This window comes from Drosophila pseudoobscura, chromosome 2 (assembly GCF_009870125.1).
Source record: "Drosophila pseudoobscura strain MV-25-SWS-2005 chromosome 2, UCI_Dpse_MV25, whole genome shotgun sequence".
Lineage (NCBI taxonomy): Eukaryota > Metazoa > Arthropoda > Insecta > Diptera > Drosophilidae > Drosophila > Drosophila pseudoobscura.
The window spans coordinates 1,095,537-1,119,939 of record NC_046679.1 but is presented as its reverse complement, the minus strand read 5'-3'; the positions used below and the strand labels follow the sequence as shown (position 1 = coordinate 1,119,939).

Sequence of the window (24,403 nt, the reverse complement as noted above, 5' to 3'; positions counted from 1 at the left end):
AGGTGATGGCGGACTCCTTTAAGGTGTTGGCACCGTACTTGGTCCCTTTTTTGGGACCAGATTCGAGAGTCCAGAGTCTATTGCTGGAGTTTATGGCGCACGCAGTTACACCTACGTCCCAGCCCCTGCCCCTGCCACAGCCACTGCCCCAGGCGGCAACATATGGTCACCGCAGCGCACCACCCAACAGCCCAACAGCCCAACAACCACTCGTTTTCTTTGGGGACAGTCGCTACATTTTATAAAGTTTATTTCGCCTTCATTGTTGTTGTTGGCATCATCAACAGCCATCGGAATCATCATCATCATCATCATCACCATCGTCGCCATCCTCATCAGTCCTTCCTTGGACGGCAGGCAATCCTCGAGTGACATCTACCGCCGCTCCGTCTGAATGTGCCCCAGGGTGTCCAGGAGTCGCTTAAGTATGTGCGTCACATATTCCTTTTCTCTCCCGCAGTCGGCTTCGTCCAAGGGAAATCACCTTTGGTGCAGAATTCGGAAAGACTGTCGGGGAGAATTACCTAGAGACGCCTTCCAATTGGCCACCTTCTCGAATCAGCTCACGTATCGTTTTATTAGTCAATCAAAGGATACTTTGGGGGCGCATCTCATTGGAAAAGTGGCACCAAACGAGGCCGTGGGAGGAGTAGGAGGAGCCCTCTTAACGCCTTTGACTAACGAGCGAATTCTTGACCGATAGACACCAGTAAAGAGCATCCTAAAATCCTGAATGCTACCTGACCAACAGCTGAACCGGAAATCAAGGATGAGAACAACGACGATCGCAGGAATTTCATCTATTATTTCCGATAATGGAGCTGGAACGTTGTGAACGCACTTTCACGCACTTGTCACGAAAAAAGCTGATCCCAAAGAAAGCTGGTCTCCGATGAGAGTCCCAACCTGTTGTGTCTTAGGCCTTGCTGCTACCCAGCACTGGGAATAGTTTTAAGCAAATTAAATAACCAGCTAAAAGCTTTTCTGATTAATTTCAAATCGAAATGGCTTTTCAGAGATTTTTAATATGAATTTGGCAGCGAAAGATGAGGAATTAGTGGATAGAGGAGAATGAACGAATGAATGAGTGAATGGTGCACTTTGCATTAAAAATGCGCTGTCTAAAAGCTCAACAATTAGCAACAATTTCCAAATGCAATTGGAGGCGGAGAAGGGGGCGGAGACTGGCAGCGAAACGAGTGAAATTAAAGCAACTTAAATGGAACTTATTAGATTTGTATACTTTTAATTTGCATTCATAACAGACTGGAGAAGATGCCGCACCCATCCCCGCACCCACCCATCTTCATCCTCGACTTGTCCTTTGGCGGAGTCGAGTCCCTGGGAGAGAACCCTTTTCTTGTCTTGCCGAAAGTGGACATGACGTATTCCTTGGACTCGGTCCACAGTCTCCGTCTCAGCTTCAGCTTCTGCTTCATTCCCTTTCCCCCGTTTGTGGGCTGATTTAAATTTTGCCTTTTGCTGGAATAAAAGAAAATTAATTTGTGCATATTTCTCGAGCTGCTGGCGGACCGAAATACGGCAAATGGGAAACGGGAAATGCGAAATACGAGCGGCTTCAGCTGCTGGCTGGACATTTATTAAAAGCCGAAAGCCGAAAGGAGTTGGCCCGCAATGGAACCTTTCTCTTGGCCAATCGCCGAAATAATAATAACAGCCAACAGGAAAATCAAAGGAAGGGGAATACCAAGTGAAGAGAAATTTAATAAAACGAAAACAATTTGCCGAAATGAAAGAATAATAAAAAGCCAAGTCGCAGCCAAGGAGTGGAGAGTGGGGAGTGGGGAGTGGGGAGTGGAGTGGAGATCTCTCTAGCGAAATAGAAACCGAGGGAATAGTGCCTGTTCCCACACGAAGGATTCATAATTGCACGGACATTAAAGCTGCATCCTTTGGACGCGGAAACGAGGACAACACACGTGCCGGGGCCTGAGCCGATGACAGCGCTGATATCATTTCTGGATATTGATATACAATCGAACATGGATCGGCTCGAGCGGAGGGTGGGCGGTGTGCGGCGGCCATAAATCCATTAGTCCATAAATAGTATTGATATGGAATGAAAACAAAAATAAAATAAAATTATTTATACGTTTCGCACACGGCGCGCGACAAGCAGGAAAATTAGTCCGAGAACCGGAGACACGAGACACACACAGGACACACACAGGACACACACAGGACACACGAGACACACAGGGGATGATCCGATCCGCGGGGAGTGCCGCGAGAGTGGGAAAACGGCAAAGTTTTTCCTCAATTGGCGATGCGCTTCAAATGATTCCGAGATATTCGCGAACAATGCGCGGCGCACATCCCGACAATCGAACAACTGTATCGAATTACCAATCACAAAGGACAAAGGACAACGAAAGCAGAGCGAATCAGCCGAAACAGAAACAGAATCAGAATCGGCAGCAGGGTTGCACTGCGACAAGTTGTGGCAATCGAGGAGGGGGGCGGGGGACTCACCTCTGAACCTGTGCCGACATTAGGGTTACATCTCTAATCCTTCTCCTCCCCCTGCTGCTGCAGGAGCCTCCGCCTCCCATACTCCTGCATTCATGTGGAGCCATCAGAACCATTATGAATGCTCTTTACTATCACTTACGACGCCTCCTTCTGCCGCTGAACAATTGAATCGAAAGGATCATCAAATGAAGTCGGGGGAGGTGGGGACATCTTGGCCAAATTGCCGACAATTTGGGTTAACTGTAAAATTTCTGCAAGCCAGAGAGCAAACAGTAAAACAGTAAACAGCAAACGGCAAACGTGCAAGTTTTGACAAGTACAAATGTGAATGGCGGACACTAAACCCGGAATACGGAGTGTGGAATCCGGAATCCGGAATCCAGAGTCCCCGCAAAATGAAGACATACTCCGAGAGTAGTGCCTCCTCCATAAAACCCATCGGGGCGTAAAGGATGCGAATGCCGTTTAATAATAAAATGAGAGGAAAACTACGCCGCCCAGGACTGGGCAGGACTGGGCAGGGCCGAGAGTCCTGCATAAACTAAAACTAAAGCCTCTTGTCTATGCCCAGGCACGTCTTAAATGTTCAAATTATGTAAAATAAAATGTGCGCCAAAAAAAAGGCGAAAGCAAGACGAGGGAAAAGCGTAGGAAAGGGAAAGGCAAAAGGCAAAGGGAAAACGGAAAATCAGGAGAGGGCAGGGCTGACGTCAGCCCTGAGTGACAGCGGAGTGACAGCGACAAGAGCGGCAGAGGCACAGTAGGCAGATGAGGAAGGATTCACTTCACTCGATTCAAGGTGCAAAAAAGCAGGACATCGTTGACACTTCTCCTTCGGTCGAAGGACGGCGTGGCTGTCTGCCGGCCATTTGCATGCCCCAAAGCGGATCCCGCGTGTCCCGGCTAATAACCGTGAGTAAGCAAACAGGTGCAGCTCTCGACGAAGGCTACAAGCCTCGAAGCCTCGAAGGATACTGGCTCACAGCCGCCGACGCTGTGATCAATCTTGCTAAGCTTTTGTTTTCGCCGGGTCTTTGTTTATGGACCAAAAAGGCACCCAAATGCTCGGACGACAGCTCTGGCTGGGGGTCTGGGAGATGCCTTAGAAGTAGTCCCCGGGATTGAGACATCCTTCGGACGGAGTGGAGCGGAGTGGACTGGCTGGCTGGCTGACAGGCAAACAACGGCGAGTCCTTTTTTATTGTGGGTCTGCGAGCTGTTTCGCCCTATGATTGATTAGCAATTAATTAGCTACACAAATAAGTGTAATTATATGCGATGCTGGGGACGAAGGACCTCTGATGTCAAGGGTCTCTCCACCTCCTCCTGCGCCTTCTCCTCAGAAGGAATGGGGGAGTATTACCTCGTATCACTCGCTCTCTAATTTGCATTTTGTCTGTGCTCTTTTTTTATGTCCTAATGAAACGAATCTGCGGCTGCCATTGCCACTGCCATAGCCGTTCGTTTTTATGGCCTAATGACACTTTCGAGGATATTCTATTCGTCACACACACACACACACAGAAAGAAAGAGAGAGAAGGAGAGAGTGGTAGAGGTTGGGGAGGCCATAGATCTGGCTTCGATTTGCAGTCACCCCGAAAACTGTGGAGAGTCTTTCTTTTGTTTTAAAGGTCCCTCCCAGCTCCCAGCTTCCATCTCCCATGCCCCATCTGGCAGTCGAAAAGTTCCCTATCCGACTCCTGCTGCTGCTGCTGCTGCCGCTGACAGCTCGACAGTTTTTGGCCGGCCAACAATGCATGACTGACCCTGTCAATACTGGATGCCCTCCGACCCCAAATCCATTTAGTCCGTATGAGATATTTAATGCATGCAATACGAGTATGGATTGCACTGGCCGAAGGAGGAAAGGGCATTGTTTCGCCGAGTCCTCGAAGTGGAACTGCAACTGAATTCCCCGCTTTCTCAGCAGCCAGCATCGCCGGCATCGCCAGCATCTCCAGCACTGACATTGAGTGCTCCGACATGCGACGTGTGCGTCGTCTGTCCCTAGCTCCTTTATGGCTGAAAGCTTTTGTCGCTGCCGTGCCACTAAACATGTCTCTCGCCCGTCTCCATCGCCTTCTCCATGGCCAGACTTTTCTTCTTTTGGATCTGCTCCAAAATATAACTTAAGTTTCTGGTCAAATGAATTTGGCAAAGGTAGCAGCCAGATCCAGAGGCAGAAACAGAGGCAGAGAATGGAATTTATGCAAAAGTTCTCCATCGGAAATCTGCAGAATTTTCGCAGAAAATGGAAAAATATGAACCGAAAACAGAGAACAGCAGGAGCCACCGCAATTGGCAGTTTAAGTGGCTTTTGTTATGAGCAAGTTTTCCGTTTGCTTTTCACCGTTTTCCTTCTTTTCCTTTACTGTTTTTGCTTTGTCACCTGTTTTTGTTTTCCGCCTCCACCTCTACCTCCACCTCCACCTCCACCTCTGTCTTTTGACTTCTGTCGAAACTTTTTACGATCTTGTCAACATTTTGAGTTGAGTGCATTTTTACGCCTCGCATCGCACCGCATCGTGTGGTGTGTGGTGTGTGGCCTTTGGCGCCCCCTGGCGATGGTGGCCTGAAAGCAGTAGCGGATTTCCAGGGTTGCCAGGGCTGCCAGGGGCTGCCAGGGTGCGGGGCACTAAAATCGAAAAGTAATGCAATAAAATTCGCTTTCATTAAAAGCATTAAAATAGGTTTTTGACATGCCATAAAAATTGTTTTCACGTAAACAGGGAAAAACTGCTGCGACCACACTTTTCTCCTCTTGGGAGGTGGGCGTTGGGCGGTGGGGTGTCTGCCGGGTGTTGGAGTACGCGACTTCTAAATGGGAATTTTATTGTTCTGGGAGCTGTGGCCGACGCATCGCCATTAGCCGCTACACGGCACTCGAACGACGGGCTCCAAGCGAACACCTATGGCATCGTAAATCGAGAAAAGAATGAGATTCTTCCTCTTCAGGGAATCGCGGAACTAGATATGATACATGACTGAGGGTTTTCCAATGACAGAAATGCCAGAAGAGCTGGAGAGGAAAAGGAGTGGGGCATGTGGGGTATGCCTCGCCGGAATTGATCACAAATTCATAGGCAAAAACATTATTAAATCGAATTTTCGTCTGTCCCCAATATAAACCATACATTTCCCACAAGTTATGACGGCATACAGAGTGAATAGAACGAATACATATTCAAAGCAATTAACAGCAGACTTTATAGGTAGTCCACGATGGTCATGTTTTTGGTCGGACAATTGGGAGGGCGATACAAATCGAATGGGGATTTTATTTCAACGTTATTAACTTCAAATTACACAGAGAAAAGCGTGGCGTTTGTGGGGGCTATTGGAGAAGTCAATGCTCGGTTTGGTCCTTAATTGCCGGGCGACAGGATACACACAGGACACAAGCGACAGCGTGTGGCGAAAATATTTTGGTCGCTGGCTGGCCGGCCCGGGAAATACTCGCATTTTCATGATGTAATAAATGAAATTAATTTCAATAATTGCAGCGATTTCGGCATCCAAAAGATTTCTCATATTCTCCTCTCTCTTCGTTGGCTTTTATTTAGGCCACTTATTTTATTTTATCTCTCAACCATGATTCCGAATCCGAATCAGGGGCGAGTGCGCGAGACGGGTTCGCGATGACCATGAAAACTGCTTAATCGGAAGAATGAATATGAATATGTTTGGGCCCCTCCTCCTGCCCCACCCCTGGAAAAATATGGATAATAAGCAGAGAACACAACGCATACGCGCACAACAAATAAACGACGAGAGAGGAGAATAAATGTGGAAATCCAAATGTTTTCCTTTGCCGCTGTCTTTTTTATACATATTTCGATGCCACTCTAATGTTCCATTCTCGTGGATACCCTGGCAGTGGTATTGGGTCTAAGGGTATGCTGTGCTCTTGGATCAGCGGCTACAGTCATGACCGTCACCGTTTAGGGGACTTTTTGTAGCCGAGGCCCATCGACATTTCGTAGATTCTGAACTCCACACAAAATTTTTATATTATATTATCCCCAATATGACGATCGAATGCTCTCCAGACATACCTATCCCTCTAATAACTTCTATTTCCAAGAGCATTCTTTTCCGACAGATTCTTCGTAGCGGGTATCGCTTAGTCGGAATATCGTTATAATTATTTTGTTTTTGTTTCCTTTTTTGCAGCAACAGCAGCATTTTTAATATAGCGAAATTTGCTGTCATATTCTTCGTCCTCCCCCGCCCCGCGAAACCCATTCCCCTGGATGACTTTTATTGGATATAATGGTAGAGAGTATTTTTCGCATTTATAATGCGGGGCCATATATTTTCATGAACACTAAATTGAGCTGAAAAGCAGGTCGCGGAGTCCGGGGGAACCGTCCTAGAGAGAGAGCGGGAGGAATCGCTAGAGCAGGATTCCTTTGAAATGACAATCATACGGGGGCACAAATGGGAGACACATTTACATACAACACACCCAGAAAACACACACAAAAATACAGAAGATTTAAATTATTGTATATTATCTATAAGAACTCAATTTGTTTTCTGCCATGGACGAACAGTCGGATTCTAAAGGCTCTCGCCGGCCAGCATCCCGCCGAAGATCATGTTCTTCCAAGCCAAAGAAGCGGAGGTCAAGCAGCTCAAAGAGATCTACCGCTTCGCACGCGGCTAGCTCCACGATCCGGAAGACATACCCTCTGCGGGCATATGCCAGCTATACGATCCGGAATAAGTATCCGGGGCCACTACAGACCTACGACGGGCAGTCCCGCGGCGAGAAGCGTCTCATTAACTTCTCGGATCTGACCGAAAGCTACCTTTCCCTGGTGTTCAAGGAGGTCGAAGAGGAAGAGGCGAAAGAGAAGGGAAAAATTCTGTTGGAGGAGAAGAAGTCAAGTGGCTTGGTGAATAAGAAGGAGAGCAAGTGCCGGGCGCAAAGTCCGGAGAAGGAGGGATCTTCTGCAGAGAAGAAGAGTTCCAAACGTTGCCTGGAAAAGAAGAAGGAAAGCTGTCCAGAAAAGAAGAAGGAAAGTTGCGTAGAAAAGAAGGAAAGCTGTCCAGAAAAGAAGAAGGAAATCTGCGTGGACCCGAAGAAAAGCTGTCCAGAAAAGAAGGAGATCTGCACGGAAAAGAAGGAGAGCTGGTGGAGTAAGTTTTTCGGGTGTGAGAAGAAAAAGAAGAGCTGTGGAGGGGGGCAGGGCCAGTCCCGCAGTGCAGAGGAGATGGTCAGGCAAGAAATTTGCGCCAAGAGGTACTACGAGATGGGGCTGCGTAGGAGCCGCAAGGATGGGGCGCCTTGGCAGTCACTCAAGCACGAGCAGAAGCTGCCCTTCTACTGGACAGCGCTCACCGGAGAGAGGCTGCGGGCCACGGCGTACTCCAACTTCCAGCAGAGCTTCATGCGGCGCTTTCGGCGAGTGCAGCCGCGGGCTTCCCTCAGGCGGGTGCGCTTCGAGGCTCGCACCAAGTGGTATGCCCTGGACCGGTGCCAGCGACTGCCTTTCGTCGTGCAGGCCCTGCTCTACCACGTGAGCACCGGAGCCGTGGATCTCCTGGATCAGTGCGCTGTCCGGGCGAAGTTCAGAAAGCTGAGGGGCAGGAATTAGCACGAGAAAATGTAGCCTTTTCCATCTCCCGATTTCCATTCTGCATTTCAATTTACAATTTGATTTTCTTTTCTGTTTCAGAATCTTGTACGAGAAACAGATGTTGCCGCAGTCTATTTTTGGGCCAAGAGTTTCCAAATCTGCGACTCTTTCCAGCTGCCGGTGGCAGCAGCTCCTTCTTTATGGACTGCCGCCCTTGAACCACATTCGAGGGAATAATGGATCGCCGTTCCTCCACAGCCATTCCATACTTTTCGCACATGGCCCAAGGTCGCTCCGTTGACATGGCCTTCGGGGGAGGCACTTGATTAACAATTAGCGGTTCACGATTCACGATTCACGATTCGCGATTGACGATTCGCGGGAAACCAGCCAAGGTCGGTTCCTCGACCCATTCCCCTCCGTTTTCCCCACAGAGCGAATCAATTTCCCATGCGCATACATTAGCCATAAAAATCTGCTGTGCAAATAAAACAAAAAGCAAACGAGAGCGGAGAAAGTTTTTAAAATGTAATTTCGATTCGCTGGCAAATAAATAAAATTGTGGCAAATCGAAAGTGAGTTCGGGAAATCAGATCTCTGAGGCCAGGAACCAGGGATCATCCCAGACCGAGAGCCAGAGCCAGAGCCAGACATTATGCTAATGGAAATGAGGAAATGAGGGGAAAGTCTGCGGCTGGTGTTGGGTTTTATTGAAAAGTTCTCTTTATGGCCCTGGCCGTGGCTATTCGTTCGTTGACAACTTTCGGCCGGCATAAAACGAAGCGAAATGAAATGGAAAACTAAATCAGAAAATCAGGAAAACAGTAAGGGAAAACTCGATTCGCCACGAGTACGATTCGCCCCCGGACTCCAGCCGAAGCTCTGGCTCTGTAACTGAGATTCGCAATTTATTGTTGTAGATATTGACTTTTATAGTGGACCCAAACCCCCGGCACCACTTTCTTTGAGCTCCCACCCCACTGCCCTGTTTTCACTCTTTACACGGATTTCTGCGAATCGAGAAACAATTGGCATTCGGGAATTTCGCATGCCTGCCACTCTCAGGACTCAGGACTCAGGGCTCTGGAGCCTTCTGTCAGTCCCAACCCTTCGTTTCCAAACTCTTTTCTCCTTTTTTTATGGCCTAGCAGCGAGCGACTACTGTTGCAAAGATTTTGTTGTTTTGATATTCGGCAGTTTTATTGCCTCGACCCGAGTTCGCACCTCAATTTGTCTTCGTAAATGTGAAAAATGTGGAAATTAGTTGGCGGTGGGGCAGTCCACAGCAGTGGCGCGGAGTTCCCTTTCGTTCCTCCTCTTTTCGGCTTCGGTTTATGGCCAAACATTTCATCAATCACCCACGATGTGTCACACCTATCAGGCATGAGATGCCATGCCGCTGACGCCTCGCCCCGCCCCGCCCCGCCCCGCCCCGCCTCGCCTGTGCTCTTCTCGTATCAGAGGCAGATCTGTGCCGAATCGTTGTAAAAAAAGGAGTGCGACTGCCACGCCCCTTTTCTTTGCATTAAGTGTCCTGAGAGTCCCGAGGTTGAGTGTCGTTAATGGCTGCATACTTTCGGGCGCCTCAGTTGAGTTTCAATAGGCAAAAGTTTGTGTTTGTTTTGGACAAATTTAAAGCGAATTATGTACAGATATGAATTATATACAATCTTTTAGGTTATTGGCCCATCATGTAGATAGAAAACATTACAATCCTGTCTCAGGATTGCTCATTCCAACTCCCATTTGCTACCCCAAAAAGTATGATGTGTACATAAGGAATATTTTGAATTGCACGAGTACTTAGTGGCGCTACTCCATGTTGTCCGTAATTCAATCAGAGACTACTGTCCAAGTTCCCAGCAAAAGCTAATCCCGGAACCCACTCCACTCCACTCTATGCCCCGACTGGGGTCCATTTTTATGCAAAGTCGCAGGGCAAACAGGGAAGATGACGTGGAAACCGATGGACAAACAACATTTGGCGATGGCCATGTCCAAGTCGATGGCTGGATGGCTGGATGGCTTTATGGCCGATACCCAATCAACCCCGAAAGCAGGCACGGCCCACTCCGCCCTCGTCCGCTTTCCCCATTAACATAACAATAATTATGGCTACGTTCTGCGTTGACCATTCAGCCCGGAGACATTCGGCAAACACACATCGAGGAGTGGATGGATATATGTATACCCCCAAACTTGCTCGAATACAGAATGGGATTCCGCAGTCATAAGCAGAAACGGCGCTGACAGGCCCGCTGCCGGACAACAATCGACATCCTGGCCAGCGACGCTATGCATCCGGTTGAATTGATTTGGATTTGGACTTGGCTTCGACTTGGCTTCGACTTGGAGTCCATTTCTTGGCCCAGAGGGTGGCTACATTTCGAATGTAAATCGTCATTTGGAACTGTGAATGTTCCACGTAATTAACTTCAATTGGAATTGGGGCAAAGTGCCAGAGAAGAACAGGAGCCTGTTTTCCATGTTCTTGGGTAGCGTTGGCGTTGCCGTTGAAGTTGCCTTCGGCTTGCAGCAGCAGCAGCTCATTAGGGGAGCGGACATAAATTTCGATCAAAAATAAATTGACAGGCGTGCAGATTTAAGATGCTCGATGCTTAACTCGCTTAGAGCTGTGGGCCCTGTCCTGCCCTGCCCTGCACCCAGCAGCATCCAGGACCAGCAAATCCAATTTCCGCGCAGGACTTGGCAGAGGATGGAAACAGAAGATTGCGGCTCACGTACCGCCAGGCAGGCAACACTTTCGGCTCCCACTGCCACTGCCACTGCCACTTCCACCGCCGTTTCCACTGCCAGGACTTGGCCATTTATGTGAGCAGGTCATGTCGCGGTCATAAATACAACAATGCCGCCAAAACTTTTGAGAGTGTCGCGAGCGCCATAAATTTTGCTCGCAAAAACTCACGGATTTATGTTTGCGAAACGCACGCGAAGGACATGAGGCAGGCGGACAGGCCACAGGCAGGCAGGCAGGCAGTCAGGAGATAGCACCATGATGTCGCAGGAGGAGGACATCTACGAACGTAATCCACTTTAAAGTTTCGTAGCTCCAGCATCAGCCTCGGCTTCAGCCTCCGAATCAGCCTCGCTCTCAGCCTCGTCTTCAGTCAAGGATATCCGCCAGGATATCTTCTGCCTCGCTTTTGGCAGCCCCACATGCACAGCCACTGCCACTGCACGGCTCTCGTGTCCTCCACGACACAAGCCATCTTATCCAATTTGCATTTAACGCATTTTTTTGGCCAATTTCATTGAAGTCCCACCCTCCATCTCCCTCTCCATCTGCTATCCTTCTCCAAAATCCCATTTGCAGCTATTTGCATTTAAGGCGGTCCGTGAAATTGAGACGCGCTCTCTCACAAAAATTAATAAAAGTGCGCTCCGGCTCCGGTCCGGCGTCGGCTTTGGTCCTGCCATCAAACAGCAAACAGCAGTCCGGACGGAACCACAAGTAAAAATGTTCAATAAACGTCCGGCCAGCGCTGAAGAGCGCCAACCGCAAGCGCCTTCAATGGAGGAGCCACACCCGTTCGGAGGGGCACTCGGGGGGGCGGCAGGGCAGTCTGGCAGTCAATTTGGAATTTTGCACATTTTTAGACGCTCGAAAGGAACAGCTGACTTTGACAGCGGCCGCCCGCTGGCCGTTTGTTACTCCTAGTTTGCGGTTCCCGGACTCCCAATATATTTGCGGGCCCCAAGATGGAGGACAGAGGGAGCTCTTCAATTAAAAGCCGGAATGGAAGGCCAGAATGGAAGGCGCGCTGAAGATATCCATAGATACCCTTGCAGATCCATCGTTCGGATCGAATATGTACAACACTACGATATACTCTTATAGGGCCAAGGGGTCTTCTGGCACAGCCACACGGGAAAAGCAGGAGCAGCTGCCCCTTGGGGACGCTGGGGAGCAGACACGAGTGGGATGAGTGGGCGGAGATGAGGGCCCAGAGCGAGACCCATTCCATTCCATTCCATTCCATTCCCTTTCCGTCTTGGCCAACTATTAATTAGGTTGTTAATTTTGCATTTGGCGTGCGTCGCTGGCTTTTCCCGTGAAAAGCGCAGCAGCAGCAGCACACGTGGAGAGGGGAGGAGAGCGACATGCGGCATGTGGCACGATGATAAATCTCCGCATTTGTGCGACACCATTGGGGAACATGTGTCGCAGCTTGGCCGCACTTCCCGTGGCCCCCCACTCCATGGGGACAGCCACTGGCACTGGGACTGGGACTGGCACTGCCCCGCCCCCAGTGCACCTGTCTCAATTAAGCGTGCAAATCGCATGCCTGTCAAAATAAAATGTTTCCCGTGTAGAAATAGTGCCCTGGCAGCCTGCAGAGATCTAAGGGGATCATAAAGATGCAGTAGTCCCCCCGTACCCGCCGCAGTTCCCGTGTCCGAGGGACACCAGCCACCAGCCAGGCGCAGACCCAGACCCAGGAGATGTCGCTGTCAGTGTCGCTTTGATCGTGCCTCAGGTTGATTATTTGCGTTGCGTTTGCAGCTTGTTCCACATGCCTCTTCTTCTGGCAAGGAATGCCTTTTCGAATGACGTTCATGCGTGTTGGAGTTTCGTGATAATTGACTCGGAGGTGGGGTGGGGTTGGAATTCACCCAAGTGACAAATTTAATTGGCCGCAAAACTGGGCCAAAAGATGACTGATCTGTGAGTGTTGTTGGCCTCTGGAGATGGTCTATAGGGTGCTACTATTGTACATCCTTAATGATAAAGGTTTCTCAGAAATCCCTTCTTTGCGTCCGCAAGATTCAATGGGATTTATATTCATATTCTACTCTCTGCTTAGCACCTTCTGATACAATTCTTTCAATATCATTTCCCCATATAAACTCTCTCTTTTATAGAGCTCCCCTTCAGTGTCTTTGGCCTGGTGTTCGTTGACAGTTTTCGCTGATGCTTTGATAGATCTCATTTGGTTCTACTCGAAAAGTAAATTGAGCAAGACTCCACCGACTCCTCCGAATCAAATTGATTTCGTTGCTAAATAATTCCGTCGAAATGTGGCATCAACGCCTCGTTAATTAGAGGATGCTCTCCTGCCGAGTGGCAGCTAAAGAGCCGTGACAGGCTGCAGAGCAATTGACATTTTGATAAATACTAGATACGGAGAGGAGTACGGGTGGAGTATCCGTCCAAAGGAGTACGAGCAGTAGGACACATGTTCTCGTCTCAGATCGGATATGGGAATGGTAGAGGATGCGGAGAAGCAGTGCAGAACTTAATGATCTGTGCCTAAATGAAGAGAGCCAGAGATATGACAAGTAAAAAAGAATTTATGGCTCTAAACAGCCACAACAGGAGCGGTGCGAGGGGACGGTGGTGTAGGCCAAAAACTAACCGGGAACCCACCCCCCTGGCGAGGCCGAGGGCGACGGCAACCCTCCGACAAGACAACGTTTATCAGAAATTCGCACAAATCACGCAAAAATGTTGCACACTTAACGTGAGGCACTCACTCGCGTTAGGGGTGAATCGCCGAGGGAGGGAGAGGTTGACAAGGGTGACCCTGCCCCCGCCCCTGCCTACGACCACACCAACATTCGACTGATAAGAACTTGCAGCCTAATGCAGCACGGGAGGCCATGGGTGAGGGGCTGTGGGCTGTGGGGTGGCCGGAAAGGAGAGTATCTGGAAATGGGAACGAGCAAATTTTGCAACAATTTCCGGCCAGCAGCCAGGACAAAGGACAAAGGACTCACTATGTCCAAGTGGCAGCATTTCAATTGCCCCGAAATTGGAAATGGAAAATGCTAAAATGGAAAAAAGCGCCACTGAAAACTCATAAATTGTAGATCGAAGCGGCATTTAGGAAGCGTTCACCATGCGTGACCAATTATTGAAATACGACTTTAATTGAATTTCAATAAAATGTAGAACATTTTGTGTATTTTCTGCATTCTGGCCATTCTGTGAATAGGAAATGTGCCCTAAACCAGCGGATGGAACCAGCGGAACCAACGGAACCTGCTCCTGATTCTGTTTCTGTTTCTGTTTATTTATGGCAAAATGGCGAAATGTTTTTGTATAACTCTAACAATTGTTTCCCTCCCCCCCGTCATTGTTTCATTATTTGCCAACGCATTTTACGGATAGAATAGAGAATAGAGAGAGTGCTGCATACGGGCATCTGGGGGTACGGGGCAATTTGTTTAGAACCTGATGTCCAGGACTACAGATCACGCTCCCCCGTTGATTTATGGCCCACAACCCGTTGGCCGTGTCAATAGTTCTCTCTTTTGATTTATGTATGGCTGTGGCCCCTGGAAAGGTGCTCCATTTGGGGCTCCAAGAGAAGGGGAAATTATGATTACACCTCAACCATGCATCGATGAAGGCAGTCGACTGCAAAATGTCAGGCCCACCCGCAGAGCTTCCTGCAGGACTCCGGTACCCCAGGACCCCAGGACGCAGAGCCAAATCAACGGATTACAAGCGACACACCATTCACAATTCCACAATGAACAACAATAACGAGCGCAATCGTTGATTGAAGGTGGAAAGCCGAAATGCTTTTGCTTTTGGGGTGGAATTGAGTGGAAAACCTTTGGCATTTGGCAAAGGGTTCGGGCATTGAGCATTGGGCATTGGGCATCGGGTAATCGGCGGGGTATCGGAGTATCGGGGTATCGGGGTATCGGGTGTCGGGTGAATGAGTGACATCGGCGCATGACAAAAGTCACATGGCATGCGGATTAGTTACACCTTTTGCACAGGACACAGGGCACAGGACATAGGACACACAACACACAGACACACGCGCGTTGCAAAGGATGTTGGCTGTTGGCTGTTGGCTGCTGTCGTTGTTGAGGCGGACACGGAGACATTGTTGCTGCCCGCTGAACTGTGAATGGAATGCATTTTCCGGGGCATACTCTGAACCTAGGGCCGTGCCATACTCGTGCCATGATTTATTCCCGATTGTGCAGAGATTAGCGCTAATGGCTGAGGATAGCCCACAGCCCACAGGAACAGCCTACAGCCAGGACTACAGCTGTCCTGCAGGAGGAGAAGTGGATGGATGGATGGAAGGGTGGATGGGTACATAGATGGGCGGATAGAAACCTTTCAGCATAATTGAATTTGGCCATTCCTTCGAGGGACATTCACCTACTTAAGCCCCCAAAAAATGGCCTCTGATAACTAAGCCAAATATTAGCCAGGCCAGGCCGAAACGAAGCGAAAGACAAATGCCATGTGTGTCAACAGTTCATCGAGGCGTCAATTACTTTGCATAACTTCTGAGGACGGAGATGGAGATGTCGTGAGTCCTCCAGTTGCTTCAGACAACAAATGAATTTTAAGTGTGGCCAAAAGAAACGGCCCAGAAACGTGTGCGTACGACTTAATCTGCTCTTGGCCCGCTTAGCGGGTAGCGCGAAACCCATCTGGAAGATGGAAGATGAGGCAGAGTCGCAGGATATGTGTATTTATGGAAGGAGCCTCTCTCAGATATTATCCGCTTATTTATTGCAGTCGTTAACATATCTTAGCCAACTGGAGTTTATCTTTGAGGCAGCTGCTGTGGAGCCCGGGAGTTAAATGAGCCAAGATCTGGACAGGGACTGCGATTTGGGCCGGGGACTAAGTGAAATTGTTTAGTTTTTGCACGACTCCATCGCAGTGCAAGTGAAAGCGGAGACGACACATGTCTTATGCTAAGTACGTGACGATTTGTATTATTTTAAGGGAATTAAAATCTTAGAAATCAGAGTCTTAGTCGAGGATAACTTGTGGCCTACTTAGAGCCACTGGCACTCCTCCAGCATTTCAATTTCGGGATGAAAGTGAATTGCAATCCCCCCATACCGAAAAGGGGTTGGGTATCCCTTTGACGGCAATCAATAATGAAGAGTTCTCCAGAATAAATGCCAGGGCATTAGGCCGCACCGCAGAGGCCGCAACATATTTAGAAAGCCATTTTCACATGCCACTGGAGGAATGGATGTCAATGTCACCGCCCTGGCAATCCGTAGGATAATGATTAATTGTCAATTTAGGTGGGACAACAGCCTGGCCACAGGCCGGAGAAATGGCCAATAAACGGCTCGGTCGACAGTTTACCTTAAAAGCCAGCAGCCAGCAGCCAGCAGCCCACAAACGGAGCTTCCGGGATAGGCCTACAACTATTCGAAGCCCAAAAAGAGCCACACACTCACATGTCCATCAATATCAACATCCAACCTCCAGCGTCGGGCAGGAGGAAGTCCTCGATGCGGTTGGGCCCTGAGTCCTCCGACTGGCTGACATGTAGAAATAAATGTACTAGAAAATTACCAACTTATGTAATCTTGGTTAGCATCATTTATCAAGTGGACGTTTTGCAATTTTTCTTACTTTTGCAGAGACCCAGAAGCGAAGCAGGAGCACCAGGACATGCCAAGAAGTCGGCACAGGACACACACTCATGTGCGTATGTGTGCATGTGTGTTTGCGTGTAGACTCAGTTCCAGACTCACAGGAAATGACCATTTCTCAGCCTTTCTCTCTCTCTCTCTCTCTCTCTCTCTCTCTCTCTGGGGGACTAGAGGGTGAGGTAAATTTGTCATACCTTGAGGTCTGCTTTGAGGAATGTCCTTCTGGCTAATTGAAACTCCTTGGGAGGAGCGGAGAGCTAAACAGAGAACAACTTTGACGGGCTTCGACTCAGTTGTCACTGAAAACCAGAAAATTAATGAAATTCCAAATTCTCAATTTGTCGAGCTGCTACTCTGCCTCTTCCGTTCGTCACGCAGTCATTGGTTGCACTCTTTCGTTCGTTCCAAATCGGATCCCCATACGTCCCTACATTCTTGGTCCTGGCCTATATCTGGCTTCTAAGATGCGTGATTATGAGCCAGCAGCAGTTTCAGTTCAACAACAAGGAAGATTACAACACCATCCTCGACGCGATGAGCAAGGACTTCAATGAGCGCTGGAACAAGCAGACGAAGTCCCCCTACACCAATCTGGAGAACTACGTGCAGCGAGCGGTCCTCGGGAATGGCAGCTTCGGCACTGTGGTGCGTCCTCAGAAAGTCCTGACGATCCCCTCTCACTCCTCGATACTAATCCCTTGACCATCAACCACCCACAGCTCCTTGTCAGAGAGAAGGGGGGCAAGAACTACTATGCCGCCAAGATGATGAGCAAGGAGGATCTGGTGCGGCTGAAGCAGGTCAATCATGTTCACAACGAGAAGACGGTCTTGAGCGCCACCCGATTCCCCTTCCTCATCCACCTGATTGACTCCTCCAAGGACTTTGACTACCTCTATCTCATCCTGCCCTTCGTCAACGGCGGTGAGCTCTTCTCCTACCACCGCAAGTGAGTATTCCCAGCTGCCTGTGGGTCGAGCTCTGAGTCCTTTATTCCCAGCACCTAACGATGGCCAAGAATGCGGAAGTTCAGCGAGAAGCAGTCCCGATTCTATGCCTCCCAGGTGGTGCTGGCCCTCGAGTACATGCACTACATGAATCTCATGTACCGCGACCTGAAGCCCGAGAATATCCTCCTGGACGTAAACGGATACATCAAGCTCACGGACTTTGGCTTCACGAAGGTACCAGTACCAGTGCCAGTACTAGCTAGGACTATATTTCTACCTCTCAATCGATCTGTTTTTAGCGCGTGGAGGGACGCACCACCACCCTGTGCGGCACTCCCGAGTACCTGGCCCCGGAGATCATTCAGCTGAAGCCGTACAACAAGTCCGTGGACTGGTGGGCCTTCGGTATCCTGCTCTTTGAGTTCGTGTCCGGCCGCTCGCCGTTCGCCTCCCACAACCGGGACGTCATTCTGATGTACTCGAAGATCTGCCTCGGGGAGTTCCGCATTCCCAATTACTTTAGCGCCCACCTGAAGACACTTGTGGAGGCACTCATGCAGGTGGACACGTCCAAGCGGTAAGTGCGAGGACCCTGCTACAGCGTCGGCATCTCATTCGACAGCTGTGAAAGGTGTTCTTTCAGCCTAGGCAACTCCCCGGACGGGCCCGCGGACATCAAGACCCACCCGTGGTTCCAGGGCGTCGACTGGTTCGCGGTGCTGAACCAGCAGGTTACGCCGCCCTATATTCCGACCGTGACCAACATCGAGGACCTCTCGCACTTCGACCACTTCGAGACCAAGGCCAAGCTCAAGTCTAGGATCAATCGGCATCCGGAGTTGTTTATGGATTTCTAGGATCTGTTGTGGATGTTCCTTTTTTGTCAGTTAGTTTATAGTGTCTGAGATTTATCGAATATAAATAAGTTCCGATCCGGAAGCGTGCCTTTTGGGAACTTTTGAATCTACAAAATTCTAAATTCGAATAAAACGGAAAGATGGGTCCTCCTCCTGGCGAAACGCCCATGCACTTCAGCCCCAAGACGGACTATCTCCTGATCCTGGACAAGCTGCGGGAGGACTTCAACAAGAAGTTCGCGCAGAACGTCCCGTCGCCCGGAACGGGCCTCGACACCTTCGAGATCAAGTCCACTCTGGGGGCGGGCTCCTTCGGGAAGGTGCAGCTGGTGCGGGAGAGGGAGTCCGGCCAGTACTTTGCCTCCAAGCAGCTGAGCAAGGACCAGATTGTCAAGACCAAGCAGGTGATGCACGTGATGAGCGAGAAGAACGTTCTGCGCTCCATCCACTTCCCCAACACGGTCTACCTGATCGCCTCGTTCAAGGACTTCGACAGCTTGTACCTCATCCTGCCGCTCATCGCCGGCGGCGAGCTCTTCTCCTACCACCGCAAGTGAGTCCTCGCTCGCTCTGGTTTCTCCCGTACTACATGGAGAACATCTTGAATCCTGTATCCGCCTTTCAGGGTTCGCAAGTTCACCGAGAAGCAGGCCCGCTTCTATGCGGCACAGGTCTTCCTCGCCTTGGAGTACCTCCACCACTGCAGCCTGCTCTACCGGGACCTCAAGCCCGAGAACATCATGATCGACAAGAATGGCTATCTGAAGGTGACGGACTTTGGGTTTGCCAAGGTTTGTATCAACAAAAACACATGGTTTGGTGTGACCAAAAATTCCCTTTTGTGTAGAAGGTGGAGACCCGAACGATGACACTGTGCGGAACGCCCGAGTACCTGCCGCCGGAGATCATCCAGTCGAAGCCGTACGGCACCAGCGTGGACTGGTGGGCCTTCGGGGTGCTCATCTTTGAGTTTGTGGCAGGGAGCTCGCCCTTCTCCGCGCACAACCGCGACGTGATGGCGATGTACAACAAGATCTGCGAGGCGGACTACAAGATGCCCTCGTACTTCAGTGGATCTCTGCGGCACCTGGTGGACCATCTTCTGCAGGTGGATCTGTCCAAGAGGTAGGCCAAGCCATAGCCAATGAAAGTGTTTTCTAATCCCTGCCAAATCCTGTAGATATGGTAACTTGATCAACGGCAATAAGGACATCAAGGAGCACGAGTGGTTCAAGGATGTCGAATGGATACCGCTGCTCAATCAGACGGTGCATGCCCCCTATGTGCCCAACCTGGCCAACTCCGAGGACACGACCCACTTTGACAAGATCAACGAAAAGCCGCGATCCAAGGCCAAGAACATGCGTCACGAGGAGATTTTTGCGGACTTCTAGCTGGATTTATCCTCAATTTTCGTCTCTTGATTCTAGTCTGTAACAGTTTTCGGCAGCATAAAAAGCTAAACATTTCCACTCTTCGCCACTCGATCGGCGATTGGGGATCGGGGATCGGGGGTGACTTCTGCTTGACAGCCAGCTGGTGTTCACATGTGGACTGGATGGAAGCGTAGAAGATTTTCCTGGCATTTTCTGGGAAAACAGCTGCTGCAGAGCACTCCCTCGATTTCCCACACTTGTTGCACGCCCTCGGCTCCCGATCCGACAAACTTCAGTTGTAATTAGACTTGTGGCAGTGCCATAAATCTTCCACATCTCGGGCGACGTCTTTTGTTGAAAAGATCTTTGATGCAATTGGATGGATTTATGGCCACTTTTGTTTATTTATTTATCTGGGCGCCCCCCGAAAACCGAGTGGGAGTACACTCAAGCAAGAGCATCTGTATCTATGAATCTCTCTCTCGAGAAGAGTTTCGCAGTCATCTCTCGAAACTTTTGCACGAAATTATGTTAAACAATATTTAAACGGGCGCTGCTCCGCTCCGCTCGTCCCCCGTCTAGAGAAACGCCATAAATCTTTTATACCTTTTTCTGCTCTTCTGCTCTTCTGCTCGTCTGCTCTTCTGCATATCGGGCAACATTGATTTATATGCAAAGACTTAATAAAAATAGAGCAGACAGCACGGGAGAAGCAAAAACTAGACGCCAGACCATGGACCATGGGCCATGGGATACCTTTTCTGCCTCTGTCCTATGTCCAGTGGCTAGCAAAACAAAGAGCCACCGAGGATGGGGCCATGGGGTATCCAGCAGGAGAAAGGAAAAAAGTTATGATTATCATAATTTTTGTTACGTGAGTTTTCATGTGGAAAAGATGAAACATCATCGTCTCTGCTCTTGTCTGCTCTTCTCTACTCTCTGGTCTTTGGTCTCTGCAGCAACGTCCGCCTTGCCTGCGTCTCCTTGGGGTGGTTGGTGCCTGGTGGCTGGTGGCTGGCAGAAGTCGTCATCACTATAATCATGGCACGCATTTACTCCTGTTTTTACCTCTGCTTTTTGGCGCCCGCCAGGCCGGCGCCAGGACACCAGGACGCCCTGCTCCACCGCCAGACAAGACTCTGACTCCTCCGACCACGCATCTTCGTCTCCAGACACATTTTCCTCTCAATGTTGTGTTTTACTTGTGCGTTTTCGGTGGTTTCCTTCCTTCAGGAGAGGGCTGGTGCTTCCTGGCCAGACGGGGAATCGCCAAATCAGAATCGGAATCAGCAGCGGACTGTGTCTCACTGTACCTCACTGACTCTGACTCTGACTCGGACTGAGTAAGACATCATGCATTCTAATGAGAATTTTAATTGCAGCCCATTGACCACTTGAAAAGTTCCGTCAGCTTTCGTTCCGGCCCAAAACGGGGCACGTGGCGGATGCGCCTCACGCTCGACTAGCCTGAGAATTGATGGAAGGCCATGGCCCAGGCCCAGGCCCAGGCCCCGTGTGCTCTGTCCTGTGTCCAAGTTCGTGGCTCAACCCTCCTCGCAATGCAGTGACAAATTTGCAGCACGGAGGAAATTAGCGATGCCCGCCGTCAGATACATTTCACATTACGGACAGACAATTGCGTCCCGGGGGTTGGTGTCCTTCCCGTATCTTCCCGTAGCACTTCCCCGAGAAGTAAGCGAATTAATTGTTGTTTTGATTGCACAGAATGACGACGAGAACTGAGGATGGGTCCTGAAGTGGCTGGGAAAATCAGGAGACGCGCAGAACGGGTTTTGGGAAAATGAATTGTACGTTTATTGATGCATGAAATGTGCATGTGGATCGGTGAAAATTCGTTACGAAACTTAGAATCTAGAAGGAGCACCAGTCGATGCCCAGGACCTACGACTGTTCCAGCTCAATCTCCACAGAAACACCGGGCAGATCGTCCTTGAACTCTGGCGTGTAGACCTTGCCAGAGGCGAGGATGAACTGCTCCTCGCAGTCTATGATGAAGTAGGCGAAGGGGCGGTTCACCTCGAACCGTTCCACGCCCGGCTCCGGCTCCGGCTCGGGCACGGGCAGGACAGAGGCGGAATCCTCTGCAGCCTGTGGAGAGCGGGCCTGGGTGGCCGCGGAGAGGGCGTTGGCGCTGCTGCCGCCCTCGTCCACGCGGACATTCACGAACTGGACAATCTCATCCACATGGACGTCGGGGTCCTCTGAGAGCAGCCCCAACTGGGCCTCGGTGCGGGAGAAGAGGCGCCGCAGGCCCATCTGCTTGAGCATCGACTCGGAGCGCGAGGTCTCCTCCACCTGGAACTTGGGCAGGGACACGTGCATCTGCCGGAGCTGCGCCTTCTCGCGTCCCAGCTGGAAGTCGCTGGGCTGCATCTGGGCGATGACATCGTGGAGGCCCTCCGTCTCGTCGGGCAGCAGGATGCACAGGGCGTAGCGCGAGGTCTCGTAGGGCAGCGACAGGACGCGGGCCTTCAGCTGGGGCAGATCGGCCACCAGGAACTGGCCGCGCGCGTGCATCATCGGAGCCTTCATGGCGTCCTCGTTGGTCATGAAGAAGAACTCGTCACTCCCATCCCTCAGTTGGTAGAAGGGCGTGGCCCAGCTCCCCCTGTAGTACAGGCCGTTGAAGAGCAGCATCTTGGACTTGGCTCCGGCGGAGCGGCCCGTAATGGAGTTGGCGCTCAGGGCAGAGGTGATGTCGTCCTGCCGGAACAGACTGCGGGCTCCATAGACCTGGAAGAGAGTGCTTATCAAAGGATAGTCCAACCAGAGAGCATTCTTTCTTCTTACCCGACTAACCGCTCCCAGATGCGACTCCAGGGCCAGCATTATCTCGTCGGCACCGCCCTCCTTGGACGCCGCTGTGTTGACGGCGCTTTCCAGTTTCTGGAGGGGTAGACGCACCTTCTCGGGTTCACCGGCGGTCACCGCCTCAGAGCCGACCACTTTGCGCAGCTTCTCCTCCTCCTGCACCGTCTCGTTCTCCTCCAGATTGAGATTCTGACTCTGATTCTCCTCGTTGTCGCTCCTCTTGTTCTGCTGCTTCTCCACTGGATTTTCCCCAGCTGCGGCGATGGCTGGTTTTTCCTGTTTTTCCACAGCCTCTGCTGCTGCTTCTGCTGCTGCTTCTGCTTCTGGGGTTGTGGCCTCCGCTTCCGCCTCCGTGGTGGTGGTGGCTGCCGCCTGCTCCCTTTGCAGCTGCTCGGCCTCCGCCTGGGCAACTGGTTTTTCCACATACTGCTTGTCGTCCACGTCGCGGTCCAGCTTGGAGGCCTCCTTGTCCAGCACCTCCTCGCCGTAGGTGTCGGCGGGCACTGACAGCAAATCGTCGTCCAGGTTGATGCGCTTCAGGGTCTCGAATCCGATCACATCCTTGCTGTTACTCTGCTCCGTGCTGCTGAGGCTCTCCTCCCCGGCCTCGGAGGCATCGGATCCGCTTCCCTCTGGCTGGAGCTGGAGCGAAGTGTTGGGCTCGTTCCAGTCGTAGTCCTTCCGGTTGATGTCCTTCACCTCCACGAAGTAGTGCTGCTGCAGCAGCTCCTTGAACTCCTCCCGGGCGCTGTGGTTGCGGTAGATGTAGAACCAGGTCTGGAACGAGGGCAGTGCCACGGCGGCATCTCGGTTCTGGTAGCGTCCTAGCACTCGACGGTACACGTCCCGCAGCTGGGAGCGATCCTTGGGATATCCGAAGACCTTGGTGAACTCCGCGTAGGTCTCGCCCTCGGAGGCCTCTGCCAGCACACCCAGAATGGAGGTCACTCCCAGGGGCGAGTGCACCTGGTTGGCGTCGATGTCTTTGTTGAACTTCAGCAGCTGCATGGCAATCAGCTGCGAGGTCGCACTGGCGAAGGAGGCGCCCTTGGAGGAGCTCTCCTTCTCGGCGGTGGGCAGGGAGCACACCAAGGCCGCTAACAGGGGCAGCACACAGAGAACCGCTTTCATTTTGGGTCGTAACGAACTGACGGATCGCGCGAGTGGAGCGCGAATGAAGCTCAAGAAAGTTGGCCAAAGACTTTTTATGAAAGCCAAACAAGAATCATTTGAATCCGCGTCGAGAACCAAGCAGCAACGGCAGCGGCCGCGTCGCCGACTGCGCCTCAAACTGGTTAGCAGAGAGTGGCAGAAGCAGTGGGGAGGGGGCCTCTCTTCCATATAAGGTCTTGGATCGATCGATCGTTGGTTTGACAAAGAAAGTCGCTTTTGCTCTACTGCGACTTCTGCGACCCGAACGAAAGTGGAAGTGGCGTGGGCCGTGGGCTCTCTAGCGCCTACAAATGGGGCAAGCAAACAAACAATTGTTTCGGTATTCAAATAATCGTATGTACGTATACCTCCCCCTCCTTCCAGAGTTCAAAGTCATTGAAAACCCCAAATGGAAGACCCAGTCCCTCCTCCAAATGGACAGTCAACAACAGGTTTCCACACCCGATGACGGCTACGGCTACGGCTACGTGATTGACATTATACGAGTACCAGTACGAGTACGAGTACGAGTATCTTCTGGCTGGTTAATTGTTAATTGCATTTTCTTGTCTCGTGTGGCAATGGCAATCGTTTTTCCATGAATCCGAGATGGGCTTACAGATTGCCTCACAGCATCATCTGTATCTGTAAGATATCTGTAAGTAGGAGAATTTTGCAAGTCCATCCAGAGTTCTCGAGATCCACTACCTGGCCACGCTTGACGCTTGCGGCTTGACCCAGTTTCTATGCAAATCGAGTGGCG

At 50.7% G+C, this 24,403-nt stretch overlaps 5 protein-coding genes across 8 annotated transcripts; 3 read left to right on the top strand and 2 right to left on the bottom strand.

Annotated features, from left to right (window-relative positions):
- Positions 1-1,240: 1,240 nt before the first annotated feature.
- LOC117183346 (uncharacterized) lies at positions 1,241-16,673 on the bottom strand. The gene is made up of 3 exons (XM_033377015.1): positions 16,454-16,673; positions 16,276-16,396; positions 1,241-1,482 (listed from the first exon to the last, which is right to left on the bottom strand). The coding sequence occupies exons 1-3, from the start codon at positions 16,539-16,541 to the stop codon at positions 1,257-1,259; spliced, it is 435 nt and encodes a 144-aa protein (XP_033232906.1). The 5' UTR covers positions 16,542-16,673; the 3' UTR covers positions 1,241-1,256.
- On the top strand, positions 6,912-8,587 carry LOC4800306 (uncharacterized). Of its 2 annotated transcripts, none has more exons than XM_001357563.4 (2): positions 6,912-8,108; positions 8,179-8,587. In XM_001357563.4, the coding sequence occupies exon 1, from the start codon at positions 7,039-7,041 to the stop codon at positions 8,095-8,097; it is 1,059 nt and encodes a 352-aa protein (XP_001357600.3). In that variant the 5' UTR covers positions 6,912-7,038; the 3' UTR covers positions 8,098-8,108; positions 8,179-8,587. The 2 variants fall into 2 exon arrangements, with proteins under 2 accessions (XP_001357600.3, XP_015038607.2); XM_015183121.2 differs by having other exon boundaries at positions 6,917-7,639.
- Positions 16,674-16,772: 99 nt separating the features above from the next.
- Pka-C2 (Protein kinase, cAMP-dependent, catalytic subunit 2) lies at positions 16,773-18,378 on the top strand. Of its 3 annotated transcripts, none has more exons than XM_015183019.2 (5): positions 16,773-17,118; positions 17,193-17,422; positions 17,492-17,657; positions 17,723-18,000; positions 18,055-18,367. In XM_015183019.2, exons 1-5 carry the CDS (start codon positions 16,948-16,950, stop codon positions 18,278-18,280), a joined length of 1,071 nt encoding a protein of 356 aa, XP_015038505.2. In that variant the 5' UTR covers positions 16,773-16,947; the 3' UTR covers positions 18,281-18,367. The 3 variants fall into 3 exon arrangements, with proteins under 3 accessions (XP_015038505.2, XP_001357601.2, XP_015038504.2); XM_001357564.4 differs by having other exon boundaries at positions 16,774-17,118; positions 18,067-18,367; XM_015183018.2 differs by lacking the exon at positions 16,773-17,118 and having other exon boundaries at positions 17,281-17,422; positions 17,474-17,657; positions 18,055-18,378.
- Positions 18,379-18,384: 6 nt separating this feature from the next.
- LOC4800268 (cAMP-dependent protein kinase catalytic subunit 2) lies at positions 18,385-19,757 on the top strand. The gene is made up of 4 exons (XM_001357565.4): positions 18,385-18,833; positions 18,906-19,071; positions 19,128-19,405; positions 19,461-19,757. Exons 1-4 carry the CDS (start codon positions 18,421-18,423, stop codon positions 19,672-19,674), a joined length of 1,071 nt encoding a protein of 356 aa, XP_001357602.1. The 5' UTR covers positions 18,385-18,420; the 3' UTR covers positions 19,675-19,757.
- Positions 19,758-21,447: 1,690 nt separating this feature from the next.
- Spn100A (Serpin 100A) lies at positions 21,448-23,926 on the bottom strand. The gene is made up of 2 exons (XM_033377013.1): positions 22,468-23,926; positions 21,448-22,410 (listed from the first exon to the last, which is right to left on the bottom strand). Exons 1-2 carry the CDS (start codon positions 23,827-23,829, stop codon positions 21,559-21,561), a joined length of 2,214 nt encoding a protein of 737 aa, XP_033232904.1. The 5' UTR covers positions 23,830-23,926; the 3' UTR covers positions 21,448-21,558.
- Positions 23,927-24,403: the final 477 nt, after the last annotated feature.